At 37.7% G+C, this 26,902-nt stretch overlaps 1 protein-coding gene across 1 annotated transcript in view; it reads left to right on the top strand.

The window, feature by feature from the left end:
- The window catches only part of MORC1 (MORC family CW-type zinc finger 1), a 194,412-nt gene that overhangs the window by 71,959 nt on the left and 95,551 nt on the right, over positions 1–26,902 (top strand). The window contains exons 10-13 of the mRNA XM_066241204.1: positions 18,700–18,779; positions 19,459–19,533; positions 22,222–22,285; positions 26,581–26,724. Coding sequence (XP_066097301.1) covers positions 18,700–18,779; positions 19,459–19,533; positions 22,222–22,285; positions 26,581–26,724 — 363 coding nt within the window. The remainder of the gene's footprint in view (positions 1–18,699; positions 18,780–19,458; positions 19,534–22,221; positions 22,286–26,580; positions 26,725–26,902) is intronic.

The raw sequence follows: 26,902 nt of genomic DNA, 5'->3' as shown, positions 1-26,902 counted from the left end.
TATTTCTTTCATTTATATTTTATTTATCTTTTATATTTTATCATAAACATTTTTATTACCGCAATAACTCTGATTAACATCTATTGCCATATAGTCACAAAATTTTTTCTTGTGATGAGAACTTTTAAGATCTGTCTTAGCAACTTCCAAATATGTAATTTAACTATTGTTACCGTTAGTGTACATTACATCACCATGACTTATTTTTATAACTGGAAGTTTGTACCAACATAAACTTTTTTTAAGCTGACATTTGCATATTATAAAACTTGTCTTGAACAACTATACACGCAACAGAATAACCGTTCTTTGTGTGTGGGGTTTCTGGGTGCTCATTCACTTATTCACTAAATATTATCAAAGTCTTTTGTGAGCTTGAGGTTTGTGCTAGGTACAAAGCCTTAAAAAATAAGATTAGTCCTAGTTTGGAGGACTATATCTATTGGGAGAAACACTTAATGCTTGTACATTATCTCTATATAAGTCTTTTTGCATGCATTACTTTGATTTTTGAAGTGACCCTGTGGGTTATGTTTTATCAGCACTATTTTTAGAGATAAAGAAATGTCACAACCAGACAAGAGCTCAAATTTTCTGATTTCAAATTTTTTTACCAATTTAAATACCATGCTCTTACCCTATAATACACTAAATCTTTATAATAGACCTACATTTGTTATGCTGTTTTATTTTCATGAAGGAGATGATGATGTCCTGGACCTTGCAAATACTCATATCAATGTTAATATTAAAAATTATAGATCTCTTAATTGTATTCCCTGACCACACATCAGTGGATTCTTCAAAAGCTTAATTTTTTGTTTCTGATTGTTTTTGATATGAAATTTTGAAAAATGAAATATATTAAGCCTGAGACTTCTCTGTAAATCTGCCTATTTGTTCCCAAATTCAAAAGTTTTCTATTGGACAGAATTGGAGAACAAGACATATCACAGGGTTTGACTGCTCACACATTTTCCCTCAGTTGCACACCAGTCTGTCTCTGGTCTAGTTTCTAGATGTAATGTCCAGATTATGAAATCCATTGTGACCAGGGTAGCATATTTAGTTTCCCCTGACCCACCTGGCCTGAGATACAGCAGCTCAGAGATGTCTGTGGTGTGGCATGAGATTAATGAAGTTCATGATCTTTAGTAGTGGAAGGCCCTCCCATCCAAGATGAAGACAAGTTTGCCTTGTCTAGATTATTGAAGGCATTGTTATTTTTTTGAATGAATTTCAGCTAGGTGATTTTTAAGATCTCTTTCAACTTAAATATTTTATAAGTCTCTACTTCTTGGAGTCTTAAATATTATTTGTTTATAAATACAGGCAGGTTAATATATAGCTATGTTACTTGAGAAACAGTTAATCCACTATCAGTGATCTGGGTTAGAAGGTTATGTATATTACCCAGAAACTTTGATAATGGAGTGGTTGCATAGAAATTTTTCTTTGTAAGAAAGTTATCATGAATTTGACCCCAAAGTCAAAGGAAGTAAAGGCAAAAATAAATGAATGGAACTCTGTCAAACTAAAAAGCTTCTGCACAGCAAAAGAAACTGGCAACAAAACAAATAGGCAGCCAACCAAATGGGAGATAATATTTGCAAAGAACAGCTCTGTTAAGGGGTTAATATCCAAAATATATAAAGAACTCACAAAGCTCAGCAACAAACAAGCAAACAACCCAATTAAAAAATGGGGAAAGAACCTGAACAGATACTTCTCCCAAGAAGACATACAAATGGCCAACAGATACATGAAAAGATGCTCATCTTTGCTAGCTATTCAAGAAATTCAAATCAAAACTACAATGAGATATACCACCTCCCACCTGTTAGATTGTCAACAGGACAAACAATAACAAGTGTTGGAGAAGCTGTGGAGAAAAAGGAACTCTCATTCACTGCTGATGGGAATGCGAACTAGTATAACCATTATGGAAGAAAGTATGGTGGTTCCTCAAGAAATTAAGAATAGAACTACAGTATGACCCAGCAATCCCTCTACTGGCTATCTACTTCCAAAACTCAAAAATATTGGTACGTAAAGACACATGCATCTCCCGTGTTCATCGCAGCATTATTCATGGTGACCAAGACATGGAAACAGCCATAGCATTATTCATGGTGACCATAGACATGGAAACAATCCTTTGATAGAGGATTGAATAAACAAGATATGGTACATATATACAATGGAATACTACTGAGCCATAAGAAATGATACCATACTGTCGTTTACATCAACATGAATGGATCGTAAGAACATTATACTGAGTAAAATAAGTAAATCAGAAAAAGCTAAGCGCTATATGATTTTACAAATAGGTGGGAAATAGAACTGAAACTCATGGACATAGATAAAAGTGAAGTGGTTATCAGGGTTAGGGGGCTTTGGGTGAGGAGGTGGGGGAGGGAGTAAAGGGGGACAAATATACAGTGATTGAAAGTGATTTGATTGTGGGTGAGAGGTACACAACATAATCCACAGTTCTATGTATTCTTATTGATCAGTGTCACTCCATTAAATTTAATTTTCTAAATTAAAAAAAAAAAAAAAATGTATGTTTTTAGTTTAATACCAATTGGTGCTGTAATGTTTGGTTATTATTTTAAACCACTGGCTAAAGTTTAAATATTTAGAGCACATAATGTGAATGTGGAAAATCATGAGCTCATCACAGAAGAGAAGCCACAGCTCCCGTGTGGACTCCCGCGTTCTTTTCCACATCATACTTCTAAGTCCTGCTCTCGGTGTGCTGTTCAAAACATAGTAAGACACTATAGTACCATGCCATTTTGAGGCTCAGAGAAAGCTTCTGGTCCATGTTTTTAACCAAGAAATAAAAACTTGATTTTTAAGAAATTTTATTGAATTTATTGGGATGACATTGGTTATAAAAATCATCTTGAAATTGTCCTATTTATATATGTATAATGAGCATTTGTGTGGTCAGAGATTTCCTTTAAAAATTTTTTTTCAGAAATAACTACTTTATTATTTTTAAATTTTTTGGAATTGTGGTGACATTGGTTAATATTACATAGGTTTCAGATGTACAATTCTGTAGTACATCATATGTGTATTGTATCGTGTGTTCACAACTCCAATCAAATCTCCTTTCATTTCCATTTATCCCCTTTGACCTTCTTCGACTTCTCCCCAACCACCTTTTACTTTGATGATCACCGTACTGTTATAGGTGTCTATGAATTTATTTTTCTTTGCTTAATCCCTTCACTTTTTTCTTCCAGCTCCCTGAACCCCTTCCACTCTGGCAGCTGTGTCTCTTCTCTGTCTATGAGTCTGTCTCTATTTCATTTGTTTATTCTGTTCATTAGATTCCACATATATGTGAAATCATATGGTACTTTTCTTTCTCTCATTGGCTTATTTCAGTTAGCATAATGATCTTCAGGTCCATTCATGCTGACACAAAGGGTAAAATTTATTTTTAAGGCTGAGTGGTATTCCATTGTGTAAATTGCCACAGCTTTTTTTATCCACTCATCTACTGATGGGCTTTTCCAGATCTTGGCTATTGTAAATAACGCTGCAATGAACATAAGAGTGCATATGCTTTTTCAAATCAGTGTTTTGGGTTTCTTTGGATATATTCCTAGAAGTGGAATCGCTGGGTCATACGGCAGTTACATTTTTAATTTTTTGATGTAACTCCATACTGCTTTCCAAAGAAGCTGCACCAGTCTGCATTCCTACCAATAGTGCACAAGTGTTCGCTTTTCTCCACACCCTCACTTACACTCGTTTGTTGATTTACTGTTGAGAGCCATTCTGACAGGTTTGGGGTGATATTTCATTGTGGTTTTAATTTGCACTTCTCAGGTGATTACTGACATTGAGCATCTTTTCATGTCTATTGGCTATCTGTCCTGTTTAAGAAGTATCTATTCAGGTCTTTTGCCTATTTTTAAATTGGATTGTTTTTTTGGTCTTGAGGTTTATAAGTTCTTTTAAAATTATGCATATTAACTAACCCCTTATTAGATGTATATTGTTGAGTACATTCTCCCCTTTAGTGGGTCATCTTTTCATTTTGTTGACTTCTTAGTTTTATGTAGTCTAATGTGTTTATTTTTTCTTTTGTTTCCCTTGCCTGAGAAGATATATTGCTACGAGAAATGTCCAAGATTTTACTGTCTATGTTTTCTTCTAGAAGTTTTATTGTATTGAGTCTAACATTTAAATCTTGACTCCATTTTGAGTTTATTCTTGTGTATGGTGTAAAAAGGTGGTACAGTTTCCATTTTTTGGCATGTATTTGTCCATTTTTCCTAACACTGTTTATTGAATACATTATCTTTAGCCCATTGTATGTTTTTGCCTCCTTTATCGAATATTAATTGACCATAAAGGCATGGGTTTATTTCTAGGCTCTTTATTCTGTTCCACTAATCTATATGTTTTTAAGCTGGTACCATGGTGTTCTATTATTACCTTGTAGTTAGTTTGAGATCAGGTAGTGTGATTCCTTCAACTTTATTCTTCTTTCTCAAGATTCCTGTGGCTATGCAGCATCCTTTGTGGTTCCATATAAATTTTTGGAATATTTATTCTAGTTCTGTGAAATACACCATTGGTATCTTGATAGGAATTGTGTGGAATCTATAGATTGCTTTGGGCTGTATGGACATTTTAATAATGTTAATTCTTCCTACCCATGAACACAGTGTATGTTTCCACTTCTTTGTATCATCTTCAGATTCTTTCTTCAGTGTCTAATAATTTTATGAATACAAGTCTTTTACATCCTTGGTTAAATTTATTATTAGGTAAATACCTAGTTTTGAAGCAACTGTGAATAATGTTTTCTTAATTTCCCTTCTGATAGATCATTATTGATGTGTGAAAATGCAACTGATTACTGGATAATTTATTTTATATCCTGCTAGTTTACTGAATTTATCAGTTCTAGTAGTTTTTTTGTCTAATCTTTAGGGTTCTCTATAGTATCATGTCATCTGCAAATGATGACAGTTTTACTTCTTTTTTTCCAATTTGGATGCCTTTGATTTCTTCTTGTTCTTGAGTGCGGTGGCTGGGACTTCCAGTACTATACTGAATAAGAATGGTGATATCAGGCATCCCTGCACTGTTCTTGATCTTAAGGGAAATGATTGTAGATTTTCCCCATTGAGTATGATGTTGGTTGTGGGTCTGTCATATATGGTTTTTCTTAGGTTGAGGTATGTTTTCTCTATTCCCACTTGGCTGAGAGTTTTCATTGTAAATGAATGCTGTCCCTGAGTGGTTGGCTTAGTAGTAAAGCATCGACCCAGCCTGTGGATATCCCAGGTTTGATTCCCAGTCAGGGCACATAGAGAAGCAACCATCTGATTTTCCACCCCTCTCCCTTTTCCTTCTCTCTCTCTCTCTCTCTCTCTTCCCTTCCTGCAGCCATGGCTCAGTTGGAGCAAGTTGGCTCCAGGCACTAAGGCTCTATGGCCTCACCTCAGGTGCTAAAATAGCTCAGTTGTCAAGCAATGGAGCAATGGCCCCAGATGAGCAGAGCATCCCTGGTAAGGGGCTTGCTGGGTGGATCCTGGTCTGGGCACATGTGGGAGTCTGTCTGTCTGCCTCCCCACTTCTCACTTAAGAAAGAAAAAATAATAGTTGTTGAATTTTATAAAAAGATTTTTTTCAGCATCTATTCATATGATCATATGATTTTTATCTTTCATTTTGTTTATATGTTGTATCATGTTGATTTATTTGAGGATATTGTACCAACTTTACATCCCCAGGATAAATTCTGCTTGATCATGGTGTATGATCTTTTTAAAGTATTGCTGGATCCAGTTTGCTAATATAGTTTTGAGGATTAGCATCTGTGTTCATTAGGGATATTGGCCTATAATTTTCTTTCTTCTTTGTGTCTTTATCTGGTTTTGGAATTAAGATAATCCTGGCCTTGTTCAATAAGCTTAGGAGTCTTCCTCCTTTTGATCTTTTTTTTGGTATAGTTTGAGAAAGATAAATGTGACTTGTTCTTTGAATGTTTGGTAAAATTCACCTGTGAAGCCATCTGGTCCAAGACATTTGTTTCTTGGGAGTTTTAAAATTACTGCTTCAGTTTCACTAGTGTAATCTGTTCAGATTCTGTGATTCTCTCTGATTCATTTTTGGAAGATTATGTTTATAGGAATTTATCCATTTTTTCTAGGTTGTCCAAATTTGTTGGCATATATTGTTTTTTATATTTTTATTTATATTTATAATCCATTTTAATTTTTTGGTATCAATTGTTACTTCTCAGTCATTTCTGATTTTATTTATTTGGATCCCTTCCCCCCTCTTTTTGATGAATCTAAAGGTTTGTTAATCTAGTTTATCTTTTCAAAGAACCAGCAGCTGGTTTCATTGAACTTTTATATTGTTTCATAGACTGTATTTTGTTTATTTCTGTTCTGATCTTTATTATTAATTCCTTTCTTCTCACTTTGGGTTTTGTTTGTTGTTCTTTCTCTAGTTCCTTTCAGTACAATATGAGGTTGTTTGAGCATATTCTTGTTTCTTGAGGTAGGTCTGTAATGCTATATGAATTCCCTCTTAGGATTGCTTATGTTGTATCCCATAGATTTTGAGTTCTGTTCTTATTTTCATTTGTTTCACAGTGTCTTTCTATTTGTTCCTTAGTCTCATTGTTAGTTCATTCATTGTTTAGTCTTCATGTCTGTGTATTTTTTAATTATTTTCATGTGATTGATTTCTAGTTTTATATTGTACTATTATGATCAGAGCAGATGCTTGATACTATTTCAATCTTAAATTTATTAAGACTTGTTTTGTGTCCTAACATGTGGGTTATCCTAGAAAATGTGCCATGTGCTCTTGAAAAGAATGTATATTCTGCTGCTTTGGAGTCAGATGCTCTGAAGATATCAATTAAATCCATCTGATCTACTGTTACATTAAAGGCCGCTATTTCCTTGTTGATTTTCTCTCTGAAAGATCTATCCATTGCTGTTAGCAGGGTGTTAAAATCCCCTACTTTGGCTGTAATACTGTCACTCTGCCTTCATGTTCATCAAAATTTCCTTTACGTATTTAGGTGCTTCTATATTGAGTGCATGAATTTTTGCAAGGGTTATATTTTCTTGTTGGATTGCTCCTTTTATCAGTATCAAGTGCCCCTTTTTTGTCTCCTACTAGTGCTTTTGCATTGAAGTCTATTTTGTCATATAGCTACAGCTACCCCAGCTTTTTCCCCTTTCCTTTTCATGAAATATCTTTTTCCATCCTTTTACTTTATCTTTTCTTCTGAGGTGGGTCTGTTGTAGACAGTATGATGTGGGTCTTGTTTTATTATCCATTCAGATACCCTATATCTTTTGATTGGAGCATTTAAGCCACTTATATTTGAAGTGATTATTGATAGGTACATATTTATTACCATTTTATTCTTTTAACTATGTTCTTCTATTCTTTTTCTTTTCCTCCTCCTTATACTTCTGAAAGTGAGCCTTTTAACATGTCTTTTCATGCTGGTTTGGTTGTATGAAACTCGTCTAGCTTTTTCTTGTCTGAGAAGCTCTTTATTTCTCCTTTAATTTTATTTATTTATTTATTTTTTTAACCTAGGTGCAGATTTTATTTTTATTTATTTTATTTTAATTTATTTTATTTTTTTAATAAATTTTTATTAATGGTAATGGGATGACATTAATAAATCAGGGTACATATATTCAAAGAAAACATGTCTAGGTTATTTTGTCATTAAATTATGTTGCATACCCCTCGCCCAAAGTCAGATTATCCTCCGCTACCCTCTATCTAGTTCTCTCCCCCTCCCCCTCCCCTAACTCTCTCCCTCCCTCTCTTCCATGTCCTCCCTCCCCCCACCCCTGGTAACCACCACACTCTTGTCCATGTCTCTTAGTCTCATTTTTATGTTCCACCAATGTATGGAATCATGTAGTTCTTGTTTTTTTCTGATTTACTTATTTCACTCCTTATAATGTTATCAAGATCCCACCATTTTGCTGTAAATGATCTGAAGCCATCATTTTTTATGGCTGAGTAGTATTCCATAGTGTATATGTGCCACATCTTCTTTATCCAGTCTTCTATTGAAGGGCTTTTTGGTTGTTTCCATGTCTTGGCCACTGTGAACAGTGCTGCAATGAACATGGGGCTACATGTGTCTTTACGTATCAATGTTTCTGAGGTTTTGGGGTATATACCCAGTAGAGGGATTGCTGGGTCATAAGGCAGTTCTATTTGCAGCTTTTTGAGGAACCACCATACTTTCCTCCATAATGGTTGTACTACTTTACAGTCCCACCAACAGTGAATGAGGGTTCCTTTTTCTCCACAGCCTCTCCAACATTTGCTATTACCCGTCTTGTTGATAATAGCTAATCTAACAGGGGTGAGGTGGTATCTCATTGTAGTTTTGATTTGCATTTCTCTAATAACTAATGAAGCTGAGCATCTTTTCATATATCTGTTGGCCATTTGTATCTCTTCCTGGGAGAAGTGTCTGTTCATGTCCTCTTCCCATTTTTTTATTGGATTGTTTGTTTGTTTGTTGTTGAGTTTTATGAGTTCTTTGTAAATTTTGGATATTAGGCCCTTATCTGAGCTGTTGTTTGAAAATATCATTTCCCATTTAGTTGGCTGTCTGTTTATTTTGATATCAGTTTCTCTTGCTGAGCAAAAACTTTTTATTCTGATGTAGTTCCATTCATTTATCTTTGCCTTCACTTCTCTTGCCATTGGAGTCAAGTTCATAAAATGTTCTTTAAAACCCAGGTGTCTTCTTCTATGTACTTTATTGTTTCAGGTCTTATATTTAGGTCTTTGACCCATTTTGAATTAATTTTAGTACACGGGGACAGGCTGTAGTCGAGTTTCATTCTTTTGCATGTGGCTTTCCAGTTTTCCCAACACCATTTGTTGAAGAGGCTTTCTTTTCTCCATTGTGTGTTGTTGGCCCCTTTATCAAAGATTATTTGACCATATATATGTGGTTTTATTTCTGGGCTTTCTATTCTGTTCCATTGGTCTGTCTATTTTTTTGCCAATACCATGCTGTTTTGATTATCGTGGCCCTATAATATAGTTTAAAGTCAGGTATTGTAATGCCCCCAGCTTCATTCTTTTTCCTTAGGATTGTTTTGGCTATTCGGGGTTTTTTATAGTTCCATATAAATCTGATGATTTTTTGTTCCATTTCTTTAAAAAATCTCATAGGGATTTTGATGGGAATTGCATTAAATTTGTATATTGCTTTGGGTAATACGGCCATTTTGATTATATTTATTCTTCCTATCCAAGAACAAGGAATATTTTTCCATCTCATTGTATCTTTTTCGATTTCCCTTAACAATGCTTTGTAATTTTCATTATATAGGTCCTTTACATTCTTTGTTATGTTTATTCCTAGGTATTTTATTTTTTTTGTTGCAATCGTGAAGGGGATTATTTTTTTGAGTTTGTTTTCTAATATTTCATTGTTGGCATATAGAAAGGCTATGGACTTTTGTATGTTAATTTTGTATCCTGCGACCTTACTGTATGGTTTATTGTTTCTAATAATCTTTTTGTGGAGTCCTTCGGGTTTTCGATGTATAAGATCATATCATCAGCAAAAAGTGATACCTTTACTTCTTCTTTTCCGATATGGATGCCTTTTATTTCTTTGTCTTGTCTGATTGCTCTGGCCAGAACTTCTAGCACCACGTTGAATAAGAGTGGGGAGAGTGGACAACCCTGTCTTGTTCCTGATTTAAGGTAGAAAGTCCTCAGTTTTATGCCGTTTAATAGGATGTTGGCTGATGGTTTATCATATATGGCCTTTATCATGTTGAGATATTTTCCTTCTATACCCATTTTGTTGAGAGTCTTAAACATAAAATTGTGTTGTATTTTATCAAAAGCCTTTTCTGCATCTATTGATAAGATCATGTGGTTTTTGTTCTTTGTTTTGTTGATATGGTGTATTACGTTAACCGTTTTGCGTATGTTGAACCATCCTTGAGATTCTGGGATGAATCCCACTTGATCATGATGTATTATTTTTTTAATATGTTGTTGTATTTGGTTTGCCAGTATTTTGTTTAGTATGTTAGCATCTGTATTCATTAGAGATATTGGTCTGTAGTTTTCTTTTTTTGTGCCATCCTTGCCAGGTTTTGGTATGAGGGTTATGTTGGCCTCATAAAATGTGTTTGGAAGTATTGCTTCTTCTTCAATTTTTTGGAAGACTTTGAGTAGAATAGGAACCAAGTCTTCTTTGAATGTTTGATAGAATTCACTAGTATAACCGTCTGGGCCTGGACTTTTATTTTTGGGGAGGTTTTTAATAGTTTTTTCTATTTCCTCCCTGCTGATTGGTCTGTTTAGGCTTTCTGCTTCTTCATGACTCAGTCTAGGAAGGTTATATTGTTCTAGGAATTTATCCATTTCTTCTAGATTGTTGTATTTGGTGGCATATAATTTTTCATAGTATTCTACAATAATTCTTTGTATATCTATGATGTCTGTGGTGATCTCTCCTCTTTCATTTTGGATTTTATTTGAGTCCTGTGCCTTTTTTCCTTGGTGAGTCTTGCCAAGGGTTTGTCAATTTTGTTGATCTTTTCAAAGAACCAGCTCCTTGTTTTATTGATTTTTTTCTATAGTTTTTCTGTTCTCTATTTCATTTATTTCTGCTCTGATTTTTATTATCTCCTTTCTTCGGCTGGTTTTGGGTTGTCTTTGTTCTTCTTTTTCTAGTTCCTTAAGGTGTGAAGTTAAGTGGTTTACTTGGTTTCTCTCTTGTTTGTTCATATAGGCCTGAAGTGATATGAACTTTCCTCTTATTACTGCTTTTGCTGCATCCCAGAGATTCTGATATGTCGTATTTTCATTTTCATTTGTCTGTATATATCTTTTAATCTCTGCGCTTATTTCTTCTTTGACCCATTCATTTTTTAGAAGTATGTTGTTTAGTTTCCACATTTTTGTAGGTTTTTCCCCTCTTTTTTGCAGTTGAATTCTAGTTTCAAGGCTTTATGATCAGAAAATATGCTTGGTACAATTTCAGTTTTTCTAAATTTGCTGACATTGTCTTTGTGGCCCAACATATGGTCAATTCTTGAGAATGTTCCATGTACACTAGAGAAAAATGTATATACTCTGTCGCTTTGGGATGAAGTGTCCTGTAGATGTCTATCATATCCAGGTGTTCTAGTATTTCGTTTAAGGCCACTATATCTTTATTGATTCTCTGTTTGGATGACCGATCTAGAGCCGTCAGCGGTGTATTGAGGTCTCCAAGTATGATTGTATTTTTGTTAGTTTTTGTTTTAAGGTCAATAAGTAGCTGTCTTATATATTTTGGTGCTCCTTGGTTTGGTGCATATATATTAAGGATTGTTATGTCTTCTTGATTCAACTTCCCCTTAATCATTATGAAATGACCATTTTTGTCTCTGAGTACTTTTTCTGTCTTGTAGTCAGCATTATTAGATATGAGTATTGCTACACCTGCTTTTTTTTGGGTGTTGTTTGCTTGGAGTATTGTTTTCCAGCCTTTCACTTTGAATTTGTTTTTATCCTTGTTGCTTAGATGTGTTTCTTGTAGGCAGCATATAGTTGGATTTTCTTTTTTAATCCATTCTGCTACTCTGTGTCTTTTTATTGGTAAGTTTAATCCATTTACATTTAGTGTAATTATTGACACTTGTGGGTTCCCTACTGCCATTTTATAAATTGCTTTCTGTTAGTTTTGTATCTTGTTTGATTCTTCTCTTTCGTTTTTCTATCATTTGTTTTTGTTTGTTTGTGTTCCACACTTCTTTCCTCTGTTGCTACCTTTTTTAGGTCAAGTGTTTTTGTGGTGGTTTTTTCAAGGGTGGTTACCATTAAGTAATGAAAAGGGTACCTACCATATTCATTGTAGTACCCTATCTTCTGAGTATTTCTGCACTTCATCGTCCTTTGCTACTGTTAATCTCCATCCTTTCCTCCCTTTTTTTCCTTTGTTGTCACAGTTTAAGTTTGGTTTTATTGTGTTCTTGGTGGAGCTGTTACTTGTGGTGTTGTTTTCTTTTGTTCTTTGAATCTGGTTGGGAAACCCCCTTTAGTATTTCCTAGAGTGGGGGCTTTCTGCTGATAAATTCTCTCATCTTTTCTGTATTTGTGAATGTTTTTATATCTCCTTCGTACTTGAAGGATAGCTTTGATGAGTATAGTATTCTTGGCTGAAAGTTCCTCTCTTTCAGGGCTTTAAATATTGGGGTCCACTCTCTTCTAGCTTGTAGAGTTTCTGCTGATAAATCTGATGTTAATCTAATAGGCCTTCCTTTATATGTTGTACTCTTCTTTTCCCTGGCTGCCTTGAGAATTTTTTCTTTGTCATTGGTTTGTGTCATCTTTATTATGATGTGCCTTGGAGTGGGTTTGTTGGGGTTAAGAAAACTCGGTGTTCTGTTTGCTTCTTGAATTTGAGGCTTTAGTTCTTTCCACAGGCTTGGGAAGTTCTTGTCTATTATTTGTTTGAGTATATTCTCCATTCCATTTTCTTTCTCTTCTCCCTCTGATATACCTATTATTCTTATGTTATTCTTTCTGATGGAGTCAGACAATTCCTGTAGGGCTTTCTCGTTTTTTATTATTTTTGCATCTCTTTCTTCTTCTCTCTGTTGTGCCTCAAGTTGTTTGTCTTCTATTTCACTAATCCTATCTTCAATCTGGGCTGTTCTGTTAGCTAAGCTTGTTACCTCGTTTTTCAGCTCGTGAATTGAGTTTTTCATTTCTGTTTGATTTGTTTTTATAGTTTCAATTTCCTTGGTAATATATTCTTTGTGTTCATTGAGTTGTTTTCTGATCTCCCTAAATTGCCTTTCTGTGTTTTCTTGTATATCTCTGAGTATTTTTAAGATTTCTATTTTAAATTCTCTGTCATTTAGCTCCAAGGCTTCCAATATGTTAAGTCTTTTCTCCATAGATTTTTCCACATCTATTTGTGTTACCTCTCTTTCTTTTGTATCCATAATATTCGATTTCCCCTTTCTTATTGGCATCTGAGGGTGGTCTTGTTGATAGCACTAATTAGAATTAATAAAGAGTAAAAAGTAAAAAAAAAAAAAAAAGGTAAAACACCCCACAAAAAAAAACAGTAATAATTTATTATTTCCCCCTTTTTTCTTTCTTCTCTTTCCCTCCTCTCCCCTCCTCAGGGAAATATCGTGATGACCTGTGAATTATATTATGCTAAATGGAACAAAAACTGCCTATAATGGAGGGCCTGATTTGGGGTGAAGAGTTCAAGGGGCAAAAAAAGGGAGTAGGGACCTACTAAATGCAAAAAAAAAAAAAAAGGAAGAAAATCTTAGACAAGCATAAGATGATTTGCTTGTAAGTGATGGTCGACTAAGAGATATAATGAGAGGGATAAGAGGGAACCAGAAAAAAGGAGAAAAAAAAGAATAATAAAGAAGAAAAAAATAATAAGTAAAAATCTGTTGTATTAAGTGGAGCGAAGACTAAATACAATGGAGACCTTGGGTTGGGAGGAATGCTAGTGAGTTAAAAAGCAACGTAAAAAGTACCCAAAATGCCACAAAAATAAACAGACAAAAAAACAAATACAAAAACAAAAGCGAAAAAGAAAAATAAAGCCAAAAAAAAAACCTTGAGTCCCAAATTAACTAATTTGTTCGTGATTGAGGATTAAATGGGAGGAAAGTAAAACGAGAAAAGAAAAAACAAATAGAAAGGAAAAAATAAGAAAAAGAGAAAAATGAAGGAAGAAAAAAAAAGGAAGAGAAAAAAAACAAAATAAAGCAAAAAAACAAAAAAAACAAAAGAGGAGAGAGTGAGAGTTAAGTGTTTTGGAGTATAACCTTAAAGGAGGGTGAGGATGAAGAAGAGAAATAAAATGTAACACTCATGAGTAGTGTAGTTCAAGAAAAGTGAAGCATAAGATGGGCAGAGAATAGAAGGACCGAGGTGTAGGAAATAGAAATAATAATAATAAAGGCAATAAGATAGAAGAAACAAACAACAACAAAAAAATTAGTGTAACAAGTTGTAAAGTCTGTGGATTTTTCTTGATTTTGAGAGGTTAACTTCTTCCTTTTCTTTTCTCTCCCTCTTCCTGGTCAGTGACTCTGTACCCCAGGCTCTGCCCCTGTGTCACACTTAGGTAGGGATTTGCAGTTGATGGGATTCTATGGCAATGTCATATAATTGGCTTTAGTCTTGCTGGTAGTCAAGGCTTGTTGGCGTTTGCAGGGTCCAACGATGAGAGAGTTTGCTTTCCTGGAGTCTCTCTCCTAGTCCCCCCTTCCTGAATTAGCAGCCTGGTGATCCAGCTATAAGGCTGCAACTGCTTCTACCTGGGGAGTAAGAGGCTCAAAGAGCTAGGAAATCCCCACTCTATCCCCACTCAGCGCAAGGCTTTGGGAAAGGCTCTGGCAGTCAGAGCCTCCAGTGTAATCAGGCGGGGGTGGGAGTCAATTGTTGTCAAGGTGACTGTTCAGCGCCTAGCATTCAGTTGGACCACTCAACCCAGGCTTTCCACACTTTGTAGCCTGTTTTGGCTGGGAAGAAGAGGCACTAATCTCTGCTTGCGACTAGTGTAGTATAGATCTTATTATCTGCCAAGTTCCTCTTGTTAGCGTTTATCCCTGAATATGGAGGCTCTATCAATCAGAAGTTGCCCCCGCCCCTTTAGCGAGAGGCACTAAAAAATATCACGCCTCTTGTCTTGGATCACTGAACTAAGAGAGATCTTATCAGTTAGAACCCGTGGGTGCGCAGATTTCATGGGTTAAGCTAATTTCAATGATTGGGTCGCAGCTGTGCTCCCAAAGGTATTTCAGGCTGCCTGCGCTCCCCTCCCCCAACACTTGATTGTTAGCTTGAATGGCTGGGTGAGGTGCCCCGCCCACGGAGAGAATCTCCCAAGTAGGGAAGACCGCCCTGGCGCCTCTCCCGCTCGCCCCGCCGCTGCCGGCTGGGGCGCACCATTCGCAGGATAATGGGGCACCCTGGGTGTGCGGGCCAGTAGGGCGCTCTGGGCGCGTGGAATGCCCAGGGCACGCGCGCGAATGGGGTGCTCCGGGCACCGGTGGCTGGGGACTCTCACTCGCAGTGCGCGGGCCGCTGGGAACGTTAGTGGTGCTCGCTCTGCAACCGGACTGGGCACGCGCCCGGTGGCTGCTCGCCGCTCCCGAGTGTGGGCAGACTCACCACAGGCGCACTCCCTCCGCGGCTTGAATGAACGTCCTCCATACCCTCGTCTCTCAGATTCAAGTGATAACAGTCCTTTCGCTTTCAGTTTGTGTGGAACTCCGGAATGCTCCGAGGATAAATTTTTCTGTTTCTAGTTGATAAATTTGTTGTGATTTTGGGGAGATCTGTCGGACGCGCTGCTCACGGTGCCATTTCCGTGACGTCACTCTCTCCTTTAATTTTAAATGATAGTTTTGGTGGGTAAATAATCTTTGTCATAGGTTCTTTCTTTTCATTGCTTTGAAAATTTCGTGCCCAGCCAGCCCTTTTGGTCTGAAATGTCTCTGTTGAGAAATCTGACAGGCTAACAGGAGCTTGCAGGTAATTAACTGTTGTTCTCTTTCTGATTTTAAGATTCTCTCTTTGTCTTTAGGCTTTGCCATTTTAATTATTATGTGTTTTGGTGTGGGCCTGTTTAGTTTCATCTTGTTCAAGACTCACTGTGTTTCCTGACTTGTGTGTCTTTTTTCTTCACCAGGTTAAGGAAGTTTTCAGTTATTTTTTTCTTGAAATAAGTTCTCAATTCCTTGCTCTCTCTCTCCTCCTTTGGTACTTGTATGATGCAGATGTTGTTATGCTTGATTTTGTCCCAAAGGCTCCTATAACTATCCTCATTTTTTAAAAGTATTTTTTCATTTTAATGTTCTGATTGGGTGTATTTTGTTACCCTGTCTTCCAAATGGATTTGATTCTCTTTTTCATCAAAACTACTGTTTATTCTCCCTAGTGTATTCTTCAAATAAGATATTGTATTCTCTACTTCTGCCTGGTTCTTTTTATTTTATTTTATTTTTTTGACAGAGAAGAGAGTCAGAGAGAAGGACAGATAGGGACAGTCAGGCAGGAAGGGAGAGACATGAGAAGCATTAATTCTTCCCCGTGGCACCTTAGTTGTTCACTGATTGTTTTCCCATATGTGCCTTGACTGGGGGGGGGGGGAATACAGCAGACCGAGTGACCCCTTGCTCAAGCCAGCGGCCTTTGGACTCAAGCTAGTGACCATGAGGTCACGTCTGTAATCCCATGCTCAAGCCAGCAACCCTGTGCTCAAGCTGGATGAGCCCACGCTCAAGTCAGCAACCTTGGAGTTTCGAACCTGGGTCCTCCGTTTCCCAGTCCAATGCTTTGTCTATTGCGCCACTGCCTGGTCAGGCCTGGTTCTTTTTATATATATATATCATTTCTATATCCTTGTTTATTCTTTCTGTCTCTGTTGAAATTTTTAAGTTTTCTGAGCATCCTTATGACCATTGTTTTGAACTGTATATCTGGTAACTTGTTGATGTTCATTTCATTTAGCTCTTTCTCTGGATATTTTTTTCTATTTTTTCATTTGGGGCATATTTCTTTGTCTCCTCATTGTGGCTTCCTTTTTGTGCTTGTTTCTATCTATTAGGTAGATCTTCTATGACTTGCAGCGTTGGTAGGTAGCTTCATCTAGTAGGTGTCCTGTGGGATCCAGTGACACAATTTCTTTGATCACTTCAACTCAGTGCTCTAGTCATCTCTTTTATATGTGTTATGTGGACCCTCCTGTTGTTATAGGGCCTTGATTTCTATTGGCCTGTTTATGTGTGGAGTTCACCCTCAGGCATGCTGACTCTGGGGTCATCTTTGACCAAATGAAGCAGAATTCACCTCAGCAGGGTTTAGTGCCAGCCGAGATCTCCCTTTGGATGTGCCACCTGTGAAGCTAATTGGATCCTGCTCTCATGTTGTCAGTAGCTGGCCACTGGGTGTGTTGGTTCTGGGGCCTCTTGGGAGGGACGTTAGTGCAGGCCAATGTTAGATGCTGCCTGTGACTGGCCCTGGGCAACCTATTTGGAGCTACAAAGCAATCCACAGTTTGTGGCTGCCTCTCCTGGGACTGGGTGTGCATATGAAGGACCATGGTGTGCACCAATGCCAGGTTTTACCAGCACCTGTCCCAGGGGAAGGTCAGCAAAATTCCCAAGGCACCCTGAGATCTCTCTCCTCTGCTTCCTCTTGTTCAGTTATGTTCTCAGTGTTTCCAGATAGGAGCATGTAATGTTCACTAGATTGATACAGGCTTAAATTTCATGCCAGTGCTTGGTCTGAGGTTATTCAGCAAATGTCCCAGGGTGTACCAAATCTAGCTGCCATTGGCTGTGTGCTTCTACACCTCTGTGGTAGGGTGTGGTCTCAAGGAGTTGTCAGAGTGAGGTCAACAGAGTTTATCAGGCCTAGACAGGCCAAGATTTGGCTGTGTGAAGGGAGGGCTCTTCACTGGTCTTGTGTGCAAGGGAAATGTGGCCCCCATCCTAGAGCCACACAACTAAGTCTCTGTCCCAGATTCTGCCAAAAGCCCAGTATCAGCAGGGTGAGAACCACTGGGAGTTGTGAAGATAAAACTAGTGGATCTTCTGTGATGGGAAGGTGCCAGTCAGATTCACAGGAAAGTGGGGGAAATGGCCCTGTCTCAAAGTCACACAATTCAGTCACTGATACTCTCTGAGTCTTCCTGGATCTCTATATGAAGACCCAGGCAGCTGACACCCTAACAGGGCACATACTCTGCAGGTTGGGTCTACACGGAGTCCAGAGGGTGCAGCTACTGCTTCCTGCAGGCTGATGCTATATGAAGGGCAGTGTTCCACCCAAGAAAGATGGCATCTTCGGTATGGGAGAGCGATTCAATGCAGTGGCAACTGTACCTTTAGCTGTCTCCCCAAAGCCGCAAACCTTAGTCTCTCCTCACTCGATTCTAGTCTGCTCAGCCCTCCCTTCCCTGGAGCCTAGGATGAGTGGCTGTGAGTGCGACTTTGTGTGCTGGCCTTTTAAGAGAGTGCCTGTGTTTGGAGCAGACTCCCCTCTCTTCCTGGCAGACAGAATCCCTGCTGATTTTCACAGCCAGATATTGCATGGGCCCTTCTTCCTGGTCTAGTGCTCTGGGATGGGGAGCCTGACATGGGATTTTGAGACCTCACACTTCTCAGAGCGAACCTTTGCAGATGAGATATCCCTCCAGAATCTCAGCAGCCACCCATGGGAGCAGGGCCAGTCCTTTTAGCGTCTCCACCCTTTCTAGTGATCTCGCTGTGGCCTCTGCTATAGTCTTTGGTTATAAGACTTCCCTTTAGCTAGTCTTCAGTTAATTATTTGGGTTGATTGCTCTATAATTTAGTTTTAATTTCAGTTTGATCCTGGGAGGTGAGTGTAACATCTACCTACTCCCGCTGGCATGTTGGATCTCCAACATTTTCTTATCTCTGTCCTGAAGTTCCCTTAAAAAAGCAAAATTTTCAAGTATTAAAAGGTAAGGAATTTATTCTTAAGCATAAAGTTTTCTGATTTATCAGCTGGGTGCAACTTACTCTATGAGTTTTTCTTAATAATTATGTATCTTCAAAGTATAGTCTTCTTTAAAAATATTCTTGTATTATAGTTTAAAATGATAATCTGACTTATGTTTTTTTTTCTTTTCAGAAAGTATCTGTATGTCACGTCTGCTTTTAAAGGAGCATTTAAAAATGAAGTTAAAAAGGCAGAAGAAGCAGTAAAGACTGGTATTTGTTTACCTATGGCCGACCTCATTATTGTTCATTCATTCTACAGACCTTTAATTGTGCACATATTCTGAGATACATACTGCTCTAGGCATTGTAGAAATGACCACAACTAACTAAATGTAGTTTCTATCTCTAAGGAATTTTTAATACATTTTTTCATCTCTGGTTTCGTTGAATTATTATGCTATTCATTATAAGTATGATCCAAGTTCCAAACTTGGAACTGGGTTGGTTTATTTTAGAAACCCTTGCTAACTTAGATCATTTTAGATACTAGTGTTGCATGCACTTTAAGAAAGAAATGTTCTACACATTCGCTTCTCTCACAGTAAAGACAGAGTTATCCTTTCCCATTGATCCAGGAGTGAGAATTAACTCTACATTCATATTTTATGGATTTTAGATAGTTTTCAGTTAGCTGAGCATTCAGTCTTGACTCTTGAATTTGTATGTATATATGTATGCCCTTTAAATTGCCATGTCTAACAGGAAGTATGGTATAGCTACCTATACTCACAATGTGTAAGAGCTATGGAAGGAATATAGGATTTTCTGAAATAATTATTTGTAAGCCTTTCACCCTGGTCATGGCTATGTATATGTGTATATAGAAAACTTACTTAAAATTGCTTGAAAGAATTTCGTGGTGTTATAGTTACCTTGCTTCTACTTCTAGCTGAATTCATGTTGAAAGATTTGCAAAGAGAGGCACAGCAGCCTGACAGAACTACCTTGCCTTCTCCTACCCAGGTAAGACATATAGGCTAGTCTTCTTAAATGGCAAACAATTGTCCTTTGCTTTTTCCTGTACACAGTTGTGTCTTATCCTTTACTCACTGAACTTTTAAATGTAGACAAGCTCAGACGATTAAGTTGATTTTCACACAGGTAAACAGAATAAATGAGTAGAGAGAAAGGAGACAAAACTCAGCTGAGAAAGAGCAAAGATAACAAAATGCAGGATAATTTTGGAATAGTGGGGAAGAAAATCACAATTTATTTCTTTAAAATGAAAAGAGATATGAGAAAATAATGAAAAACTAGCAGAAAAACTAATTTATCAAGTCTTCCTGAAAATATCTTTTCAAATTAGAGCTCCCTATGGACCTAAACAAATGGAGAAGGGAGAAGACTGATGAGCGGTGCTTCTTTCCAGTGCTGGGAATTATGTGCTGTTACCATGAATATCACTAACAGTGCTTCCAGCTTACAAAGATCTTCTCTTATGTGGCACTCACACAGTTCATAAACATTCTCTGTAATCCTTGCAATATACCCACGAGTAAGAGAGTTCATAAAGAACTATTATTATTAATTATAATGTGTGGCAACTAAGAGAAAAGGAGTATTGCTGCAGGACATGTATGTCTATTAACTTTTACCAAAAAATATGGCACAAAGCTTTCTACTATGGTGAATCATTGTACACCATATTTGCTTTTAAACAAAGGGATAAGTAGATATTTGGGTATTTGGGGGGAAAAAGGATTTACTTCACCTTTCATTCATCCTCTTCCATGGACTCAATAGATTAATTCTTTTCATGATATGCTCTGCAACTTTTAAAGGCCAGGGTTATGTCTGATGAGGAGCTCTCATGTCTAATGGTCATGACTGTGGATGAAATCAAAGACTAGCACATGATAATGCCCCAAAGCTATGAATGGTTTTCCCTAAATTCTCTCTTTATTTTTCCATTTATTTTTTCTTTTAAGTTAAAGATAGATGTATCTTGCTTTTGATTTAAAATTTAAGCTTTTGTTATTTTGTCTTAAAAAAAATCAGTTTCCCACCTGACCAGGCAGTAGCGCAGTGGATAGAGCATCAGATGGGATACGGAGGGCCCGTGTTTGAAACCCCAAGGTCATTGGCTTGAGTGTGGGCTCATCTTGTTGGACCAAGGTTCACCAGCTTGAGCTCAAGGTCGCTGGCTTGAGCAAGGGGTTGTTGGCTTGAGCAAGGGGTATTCGGTCTGCTGTAGCCCCCGACCCCCGACCCTCCTGTCCCCCCCATCAAGGCACAGAGGAGAAAGTAATCAATAAACAACTAACGCGTTGCAACAAAGAATTGATGCTTTTCATCTTTCTCCCTTCCTGTCTGTCTGTCCCTTTCTGTCCCTCTCTCTGTCTCTGTCACAAAAAAATAAATAAATCAGTTTCCTTGGCTTTATGAATTTGAAAGACAAGAGAAACAGACTCTTTCTACTGGGTCATGACCTTGCTTTCCTGTTGCCTTAACCTGTTACCTCTCCCTGCCTCTTCGCTTCATGCTCCGACTGCACCAGCGAGGAGGGAAAGCCTTTGACCAGCTCGCCTTGTTGCTCTGGTGCACACTGGTTTCTTTCCCACAGAGAAGAGAGCAAAGCAGAACGACCTCAGCTTTTGACCTTTTAGGTTCCTCTCAGCAGTTGAGTGGTTGATGTGAAGTGAAATGAAGTACTTACCAACTGATTTTTTTTTTTTTTTTTACTTTTTAAGTCAGTGAAAATAATGATCAGTCAGTGGTATACCCATCAAATGAGATGCCCATTTTTTACATCAGGTAGACAGCACATTTGAAGTCTATTATTTGTGAAATAATGATGCACTTTCTTTCTTGCCTGGTTAAAGGGAGTGTATTAGAAATAGAGTTAGTAAATGAGCCAAATACATCATGTTAAAAGAGAAGAAAGAGACTGGTATTGAGGCCCTCTGAGGGGGAATAGGCTTACAGATATTGGGATATCCTCTAAATCAGCAGTTCTCAGCCTGTGGTGGCGACCCCGGCGGGGTCGACTAAAGCAATGAGAATACATAATGCATATCAGGTATTTACATTCTGAATCATAACTGTAGCAAAATTACAGTTATGAAGTAGCCACCAAAATTATTTTTTGGTTTGGGGTCACCGCAACATGAGGAACTGTATTGCGGGGTCATGGCATTAGAAAGATTGAGAACCACTGCTCTAAACAGAAACTTCAAGAAGTATAAGGAACTCTACATTTTCTTCTGGCTATTGAAAAAAAATTTTAATTAGAAATTTTATTTCCCCTGAAAGAAGCCTTAGTGATAGATTATGTGATTCACCGTCTTCTATTTTCACAGATGAAAGCCAGAGTCTAGAGACACTGAAGGACTTTTCAATGCTTCTGTGAAGTTTATGCGAAAACCTTTGTGGCATTACAGGGAGCAGTGGCTTTTTCTCTGGAAGGCAGAGGGGATATCAGGACTTGTGCAAGAGGAGAACTGTGGGCTAGGATTTAGTTTATCTTAGCTATTGGAACTTAGTCATTCATGAAGTATTTCTTGAGTATCTACTGTGTAAAATTGCATTAGGCAATGTGACCTCTCACTGTTACTCTTGTGAAACATTTGTATAACAGGATAATAAATATCAGCTCTGCTTTTGTTAATTTACTGGCATAATTTTCTCTCCTAACCAAATGTGCTTCTCTGGTATGTATTACAGAAAGCTATGGAAGATGTGGAAGAAAAGCGTAAGATTCTTAAAGAGAAACAGAGGTAAGACACAATATATTCTCTTTGCAGAATCTTCTGTGCTATATTAGAGCTAATCCTGACTTCTGAGTAGGTACATTTGGTGGTTTTTGTGATAGTCTCTCTTTCTCAGCCGGTGACATCTTATGACATTAAGCATCATATGATCAAAATCCCCCAACCAACATAATCAATGTAAAGTATTTATAAAATATATATTTGTGGCTCTGGCTGTTTGGCTTGGTGGTAGAGCGTCAGTGTGGTGTATGGACGTCCTGGGTTCGATTCCTGGTCAGGGCACACAGGAGAAGTGACCATCTGCTTCTTCATCCCTCCCTCTTTCCTTTATCTCTCTCTTTTCCCTTCCAGCAACCCTGGCTAGGTTGGAACATGTTGGTCCTGGGTGCTGAGGATAGCTCCATGGCTTTGCCTTAGGCGTTAAAATAGCTCATTTGCCAGGCAATGGAGCAACAGCCCCAGATGAGCAGAGCACTGCCTGGTAGGGGACTTGCCCAGGGGACCTCAGTCAGGGCACATGTGGGAGTCTGTCTCTCTGCCTCCCCACTTTCACTTAAGAAAAAAAATACATACATACATATATATATATATATATATATATATATATTTGCATGTGCACATACAGGGTGGGTGGGACACAAGTAGGTTTAGAATTGTTCATATTAAAAATAATACAATAATAAATAATAATACAAGAATAAACTCTGTGGACATGACTAGTTTGCACTGTGGATAGAGCATTTGCCTGCTGTGCAGACGTCCCGGGTTCAATTCCTGGTCAGGGCACACATGAGAAGTGACCATCTGCTTCTTTTCTCCTCCCTCTCCCCCTTCTCTCTTTTCCCCTTTCACAGCCAGTGGCTCAGTTGGTCTGAGCATTGACCTCAGGCAGTAAAAATAGCTTAATTGATTCAAGCATTTCTCCCAGACGGGGGTTGCCAGGTGGACCCTAGTTGAAGCAGACGTGGGAATCTATCTCCCCTCTTTTACTTTAAGAAAAAAAAAGAATAAACTCTGTGTTTTGTATGCTCACAATTGTAAACCTATTTTTGCCCCACTCTGTATTGCAAGATGGTCCTCATAAAGATTTTTTAAAATTTACTATATCATTGTCACATATGTGCTTGCTCCATATTCCTATACTCTTGCAAACAATCTTTTAAATCTAAGGTTCTTAGAAATTCCTCATCTCACCAAATTTCATGCTAGTCTATTACCTGTAAATACAGGTAATAAAAAAGTAAAAAGTTTACAATTGTGGGTACTCGAAACAGTTTATTCTTGTATGATTATTTATTGACTATTGTATTATCCATACTAACAACTGTAAACCTACTTTTACTCCAACCTATATGTTTATATAATGTTAAAACTTCTGGGCCTGACCTGTGGTGGCGCAGTGGATAAAGCGTCAACCTGGAAATGCTGAGGTCGCCGGTTTGAAACCCTGCACTTGCCTGGTCAAGGCACATATGGGAGTTGATGCTTCCAGCTCCTCCCCCCTGTCTCTCTCTCTCCTATCTCTCTGTCTCTCTCTCTCCTCTCTAAAAATGAATAAATAAAAAAAAATTAAAAAAAAAACAAAACAAAACAACTTCTGAATACAGAGTAAAAAATTAGTGTCTGATTGGCTGAAGAAGTGGACCTTCCAGGGGATCAGCTGACAACTTGACTTTCCCTGTGTCCTCTGTCATTTAACTTCAGAAAGTTGGTCCCAGTTTCTTCCCTCTTCTCATACTAATTAAAATTTAAGACAGAAAAGCTTTCGATTAAATTGGTCACTTACATACAGTTAAGATAAATATAGCAAACCTATATTATGTCACCATTATACATTTATGTTTGTAAGGTGGCCTTGCTGTCCAGCTCAGGTGTTAAAGTAGGGTCAGAATTTGAAAGTGCATTTACTCTGAGAAAGAAATGTTTAGGGAAGTATTGCTAGCGTTATTTTTTGTGAACCATGATGTGCTGTATAGTCACTACCTTCCTCAAAACTTAAATTTGAAATGGAAATCATGCATTTATCAAAATAAATGTTAAATAAATGTCTTAAAAATCTCCATGGAAAACCAAAGGCCTCTTTAATGTCTTCAGAAAGAAAAAGCTGGTTGATGCCTTGTTCAAAATCACAATGATATACATGAAATGTAACCAACATATATTTTATTAATAATGTCAATTGGTGTGGAATTTTTATGGCAAAATACTTTTTTGGGGGGAGAGAATTGAAGATAATCAATCAGTACATCACTTAATATCACAATGTGGCTATCATATACTGTAACAACCTGTTCTGGGGTTCCTTACATAGTATTCCTTTTTGTTAAAGAGTGGGAGTCTAATTATTGAGTAGACATTTTTGAGAAAAAGTTTGATTCACATACATTTAACTCAACATGTACATGCATTTAAAATACATAACATGGACCCATGTTAATAACTTCCTCAGAAAATCTGATGTACTCTATTATTTCCACATACATGGACTGCTAGAACTTTATCATGGTCCTTTAATGATAGATACATTTAAGCAGTCCATAAAGTATCCTTAGTCAGTTGCAATAGCTCATGATTATGAATTTGAAAAGAAAAAGCTGTTTTTGTGGATTGAAAAGATTTACAGGATAAGTGGAGAAGAGTTATATTTTCTACCGTTCTTGGGGAAAAAGAACATTTAAAAAAATTTTCTTAAGTGAGAAGTGGGGATCCACTCAGCAACTCCCCTATGGGACGATGCTCTGCCCATCTGGGGCTGTTGCTCCGTTGCTTAGCAATGGAGCCATTTCTTTAGTGCCTGAGGTGGAGGCCATGGGAGCAATCCTCATCACCCAGGGGCCAACTTGCTCCAACTGAGCCATGGCTGTGGGAGGAGAAGAGAGAGAAAGAGAGAAGGGAGGGGGGCAGGGTAGAGAAGCAGATGGTTGACTCTCCTATGTGCCTTGACCAGAAATCAAACCGGAGACATACACACGCTGGGCCAACTCTACCACTGAGCCAGCCAGCCAGGGCTGAAATAACATTTTCTAAGCATCTAATCTGTTCCAAGCTTATATTTAACATTATCACATTATCTCTTTTAGTCCTCAGGGTATTCATGTGGCTAGATAGGTGTTATTCCATTTTTTAGGTGAAATATAGAGTTGAAGTGACTCATCCACAGTCACATGATTGTTACAAAGACAAGCTTGTATTTGAAGCCAGGCCCATGTTTCTGGTTCTGACATCCAGGCACTTTCATAGCTCAGCACAGCCTCTTGTTTACTATGGCTGCTTGTTTCAATTTCCATTTTGTACTTTTAATAGAAAAGTCATGTGCCTAAATCAGGCAGTAGCACAGTGGATAGAGCATCAGACTGGGACACAGAAGACCCAGGTTCAAAACCCTGAAGTTGCCGGCTTGAGCATGGGTTTACCAGCTTAAGCGCGGTGTTGCTGGCTTGAACGTGGGATCATAGACATGACCCCATGGTTGTGGCTTGAGCCTAAAGGTTGCTGGCTTGAAGTCCAAGGTCACTGGCTTAAACCCAAGATCACTGGCTTGAGCAAGGGGTCACTGGCTCTGCTTTAGCCCCCCGGTCAAGGCACATATGAGAAAGCAATCAATGAACAACTAAAGTTCCACAACGAAGAATTAATGCTTCTCATCTCTCTCCCTTCTTGTCTGTCTGTCCGTCTGTCCCTATCTGTCCCTCTCTCTGTCTCAGTCTCTGTCAAAAAATAAAAATAAAAAATCATATAAAACATTAATAGCAGGACAGAATTAGAAAAATAAGAGATCATATCTATTGCCCTTGTAAACTTGCTTAACTTTGATTTACCTTTGATTTTGGAAAAAGAAAATTAAAGAATATCTTTTGACACAGTCCATTTATATAGAATACTTGGAGTCTTGAGAACAAACTGGAAGTTAGAAATCACATCCAGTGTAGGAAATACCTGAATTTTAAAACAGTCAAATCATCATTTTTTAAAAGTACTGCAATGTATTATATGTATAAGACCAGTTAACATTTTACAGCTATTTTGACATTTTCTAGTTCTTGTAAATTTAAATTGGCAAACTTGTTTTTGAGTCAAGGAATGCTTGTGTTTGACTGGTATGATTATTGGCCATTGTGTTTATGCTGAATACTTGGTTATACAAGATACTGAATGTATCCACTAGGTATTCCTGCATATCTTATATATATGATATATAATTCCATTGATATTTGTCTTCTGAGTTTCATTAACATTTTTGTAAACTGTATACTTTTACTTAATAAAAACTTTAAAAAAATATTTTCTCAATATAATGCTAGAGAATTAAAAAAAGCAAGGACACTTTGCCTGTTCTTTGGAGTGAACGTAGAAAACCGAAGCCAAGCTGGGATGTTCATTTACAGTAATAACCGCTTGATCAAGATGCACGAGAAAGTCGGCCCTCAGTTGAAACTGAAGTCATTGTAAGTATGTTTCTGTTTGCAGAGGCACAGGTAGGAGGGAGGGGTGTTGTAGTGAGATCCTGTCTGTGGGGTTAGATGAGTCATTAATCATAATGGGAGCAGGTGTCATATCCTCTGTTCACCTTTCCCAGCAACGCACAGGCATTAATCTGCCTAATTTATAATACCAGTCGAGTCA

The sequence above is a fragment of the Saccopteryx bilineata genome, chromosome 8, assembly GCF_036850765.1.
Source record: "Saccopteryx bilineata isolate mSacBil1 chromosome 8, mSacBil1_pri_phased_curated, whole genome shotgun sequence".
NCBI lineage: Eukaryota > Metazoa > Chordata > Mammalia > Chiroptera > Emballonuridae > Saccopteryx > Saccopteryx bilineata.
This window is presented reverse-complemented; position numbering and strand designations above follow the sequence as displayed.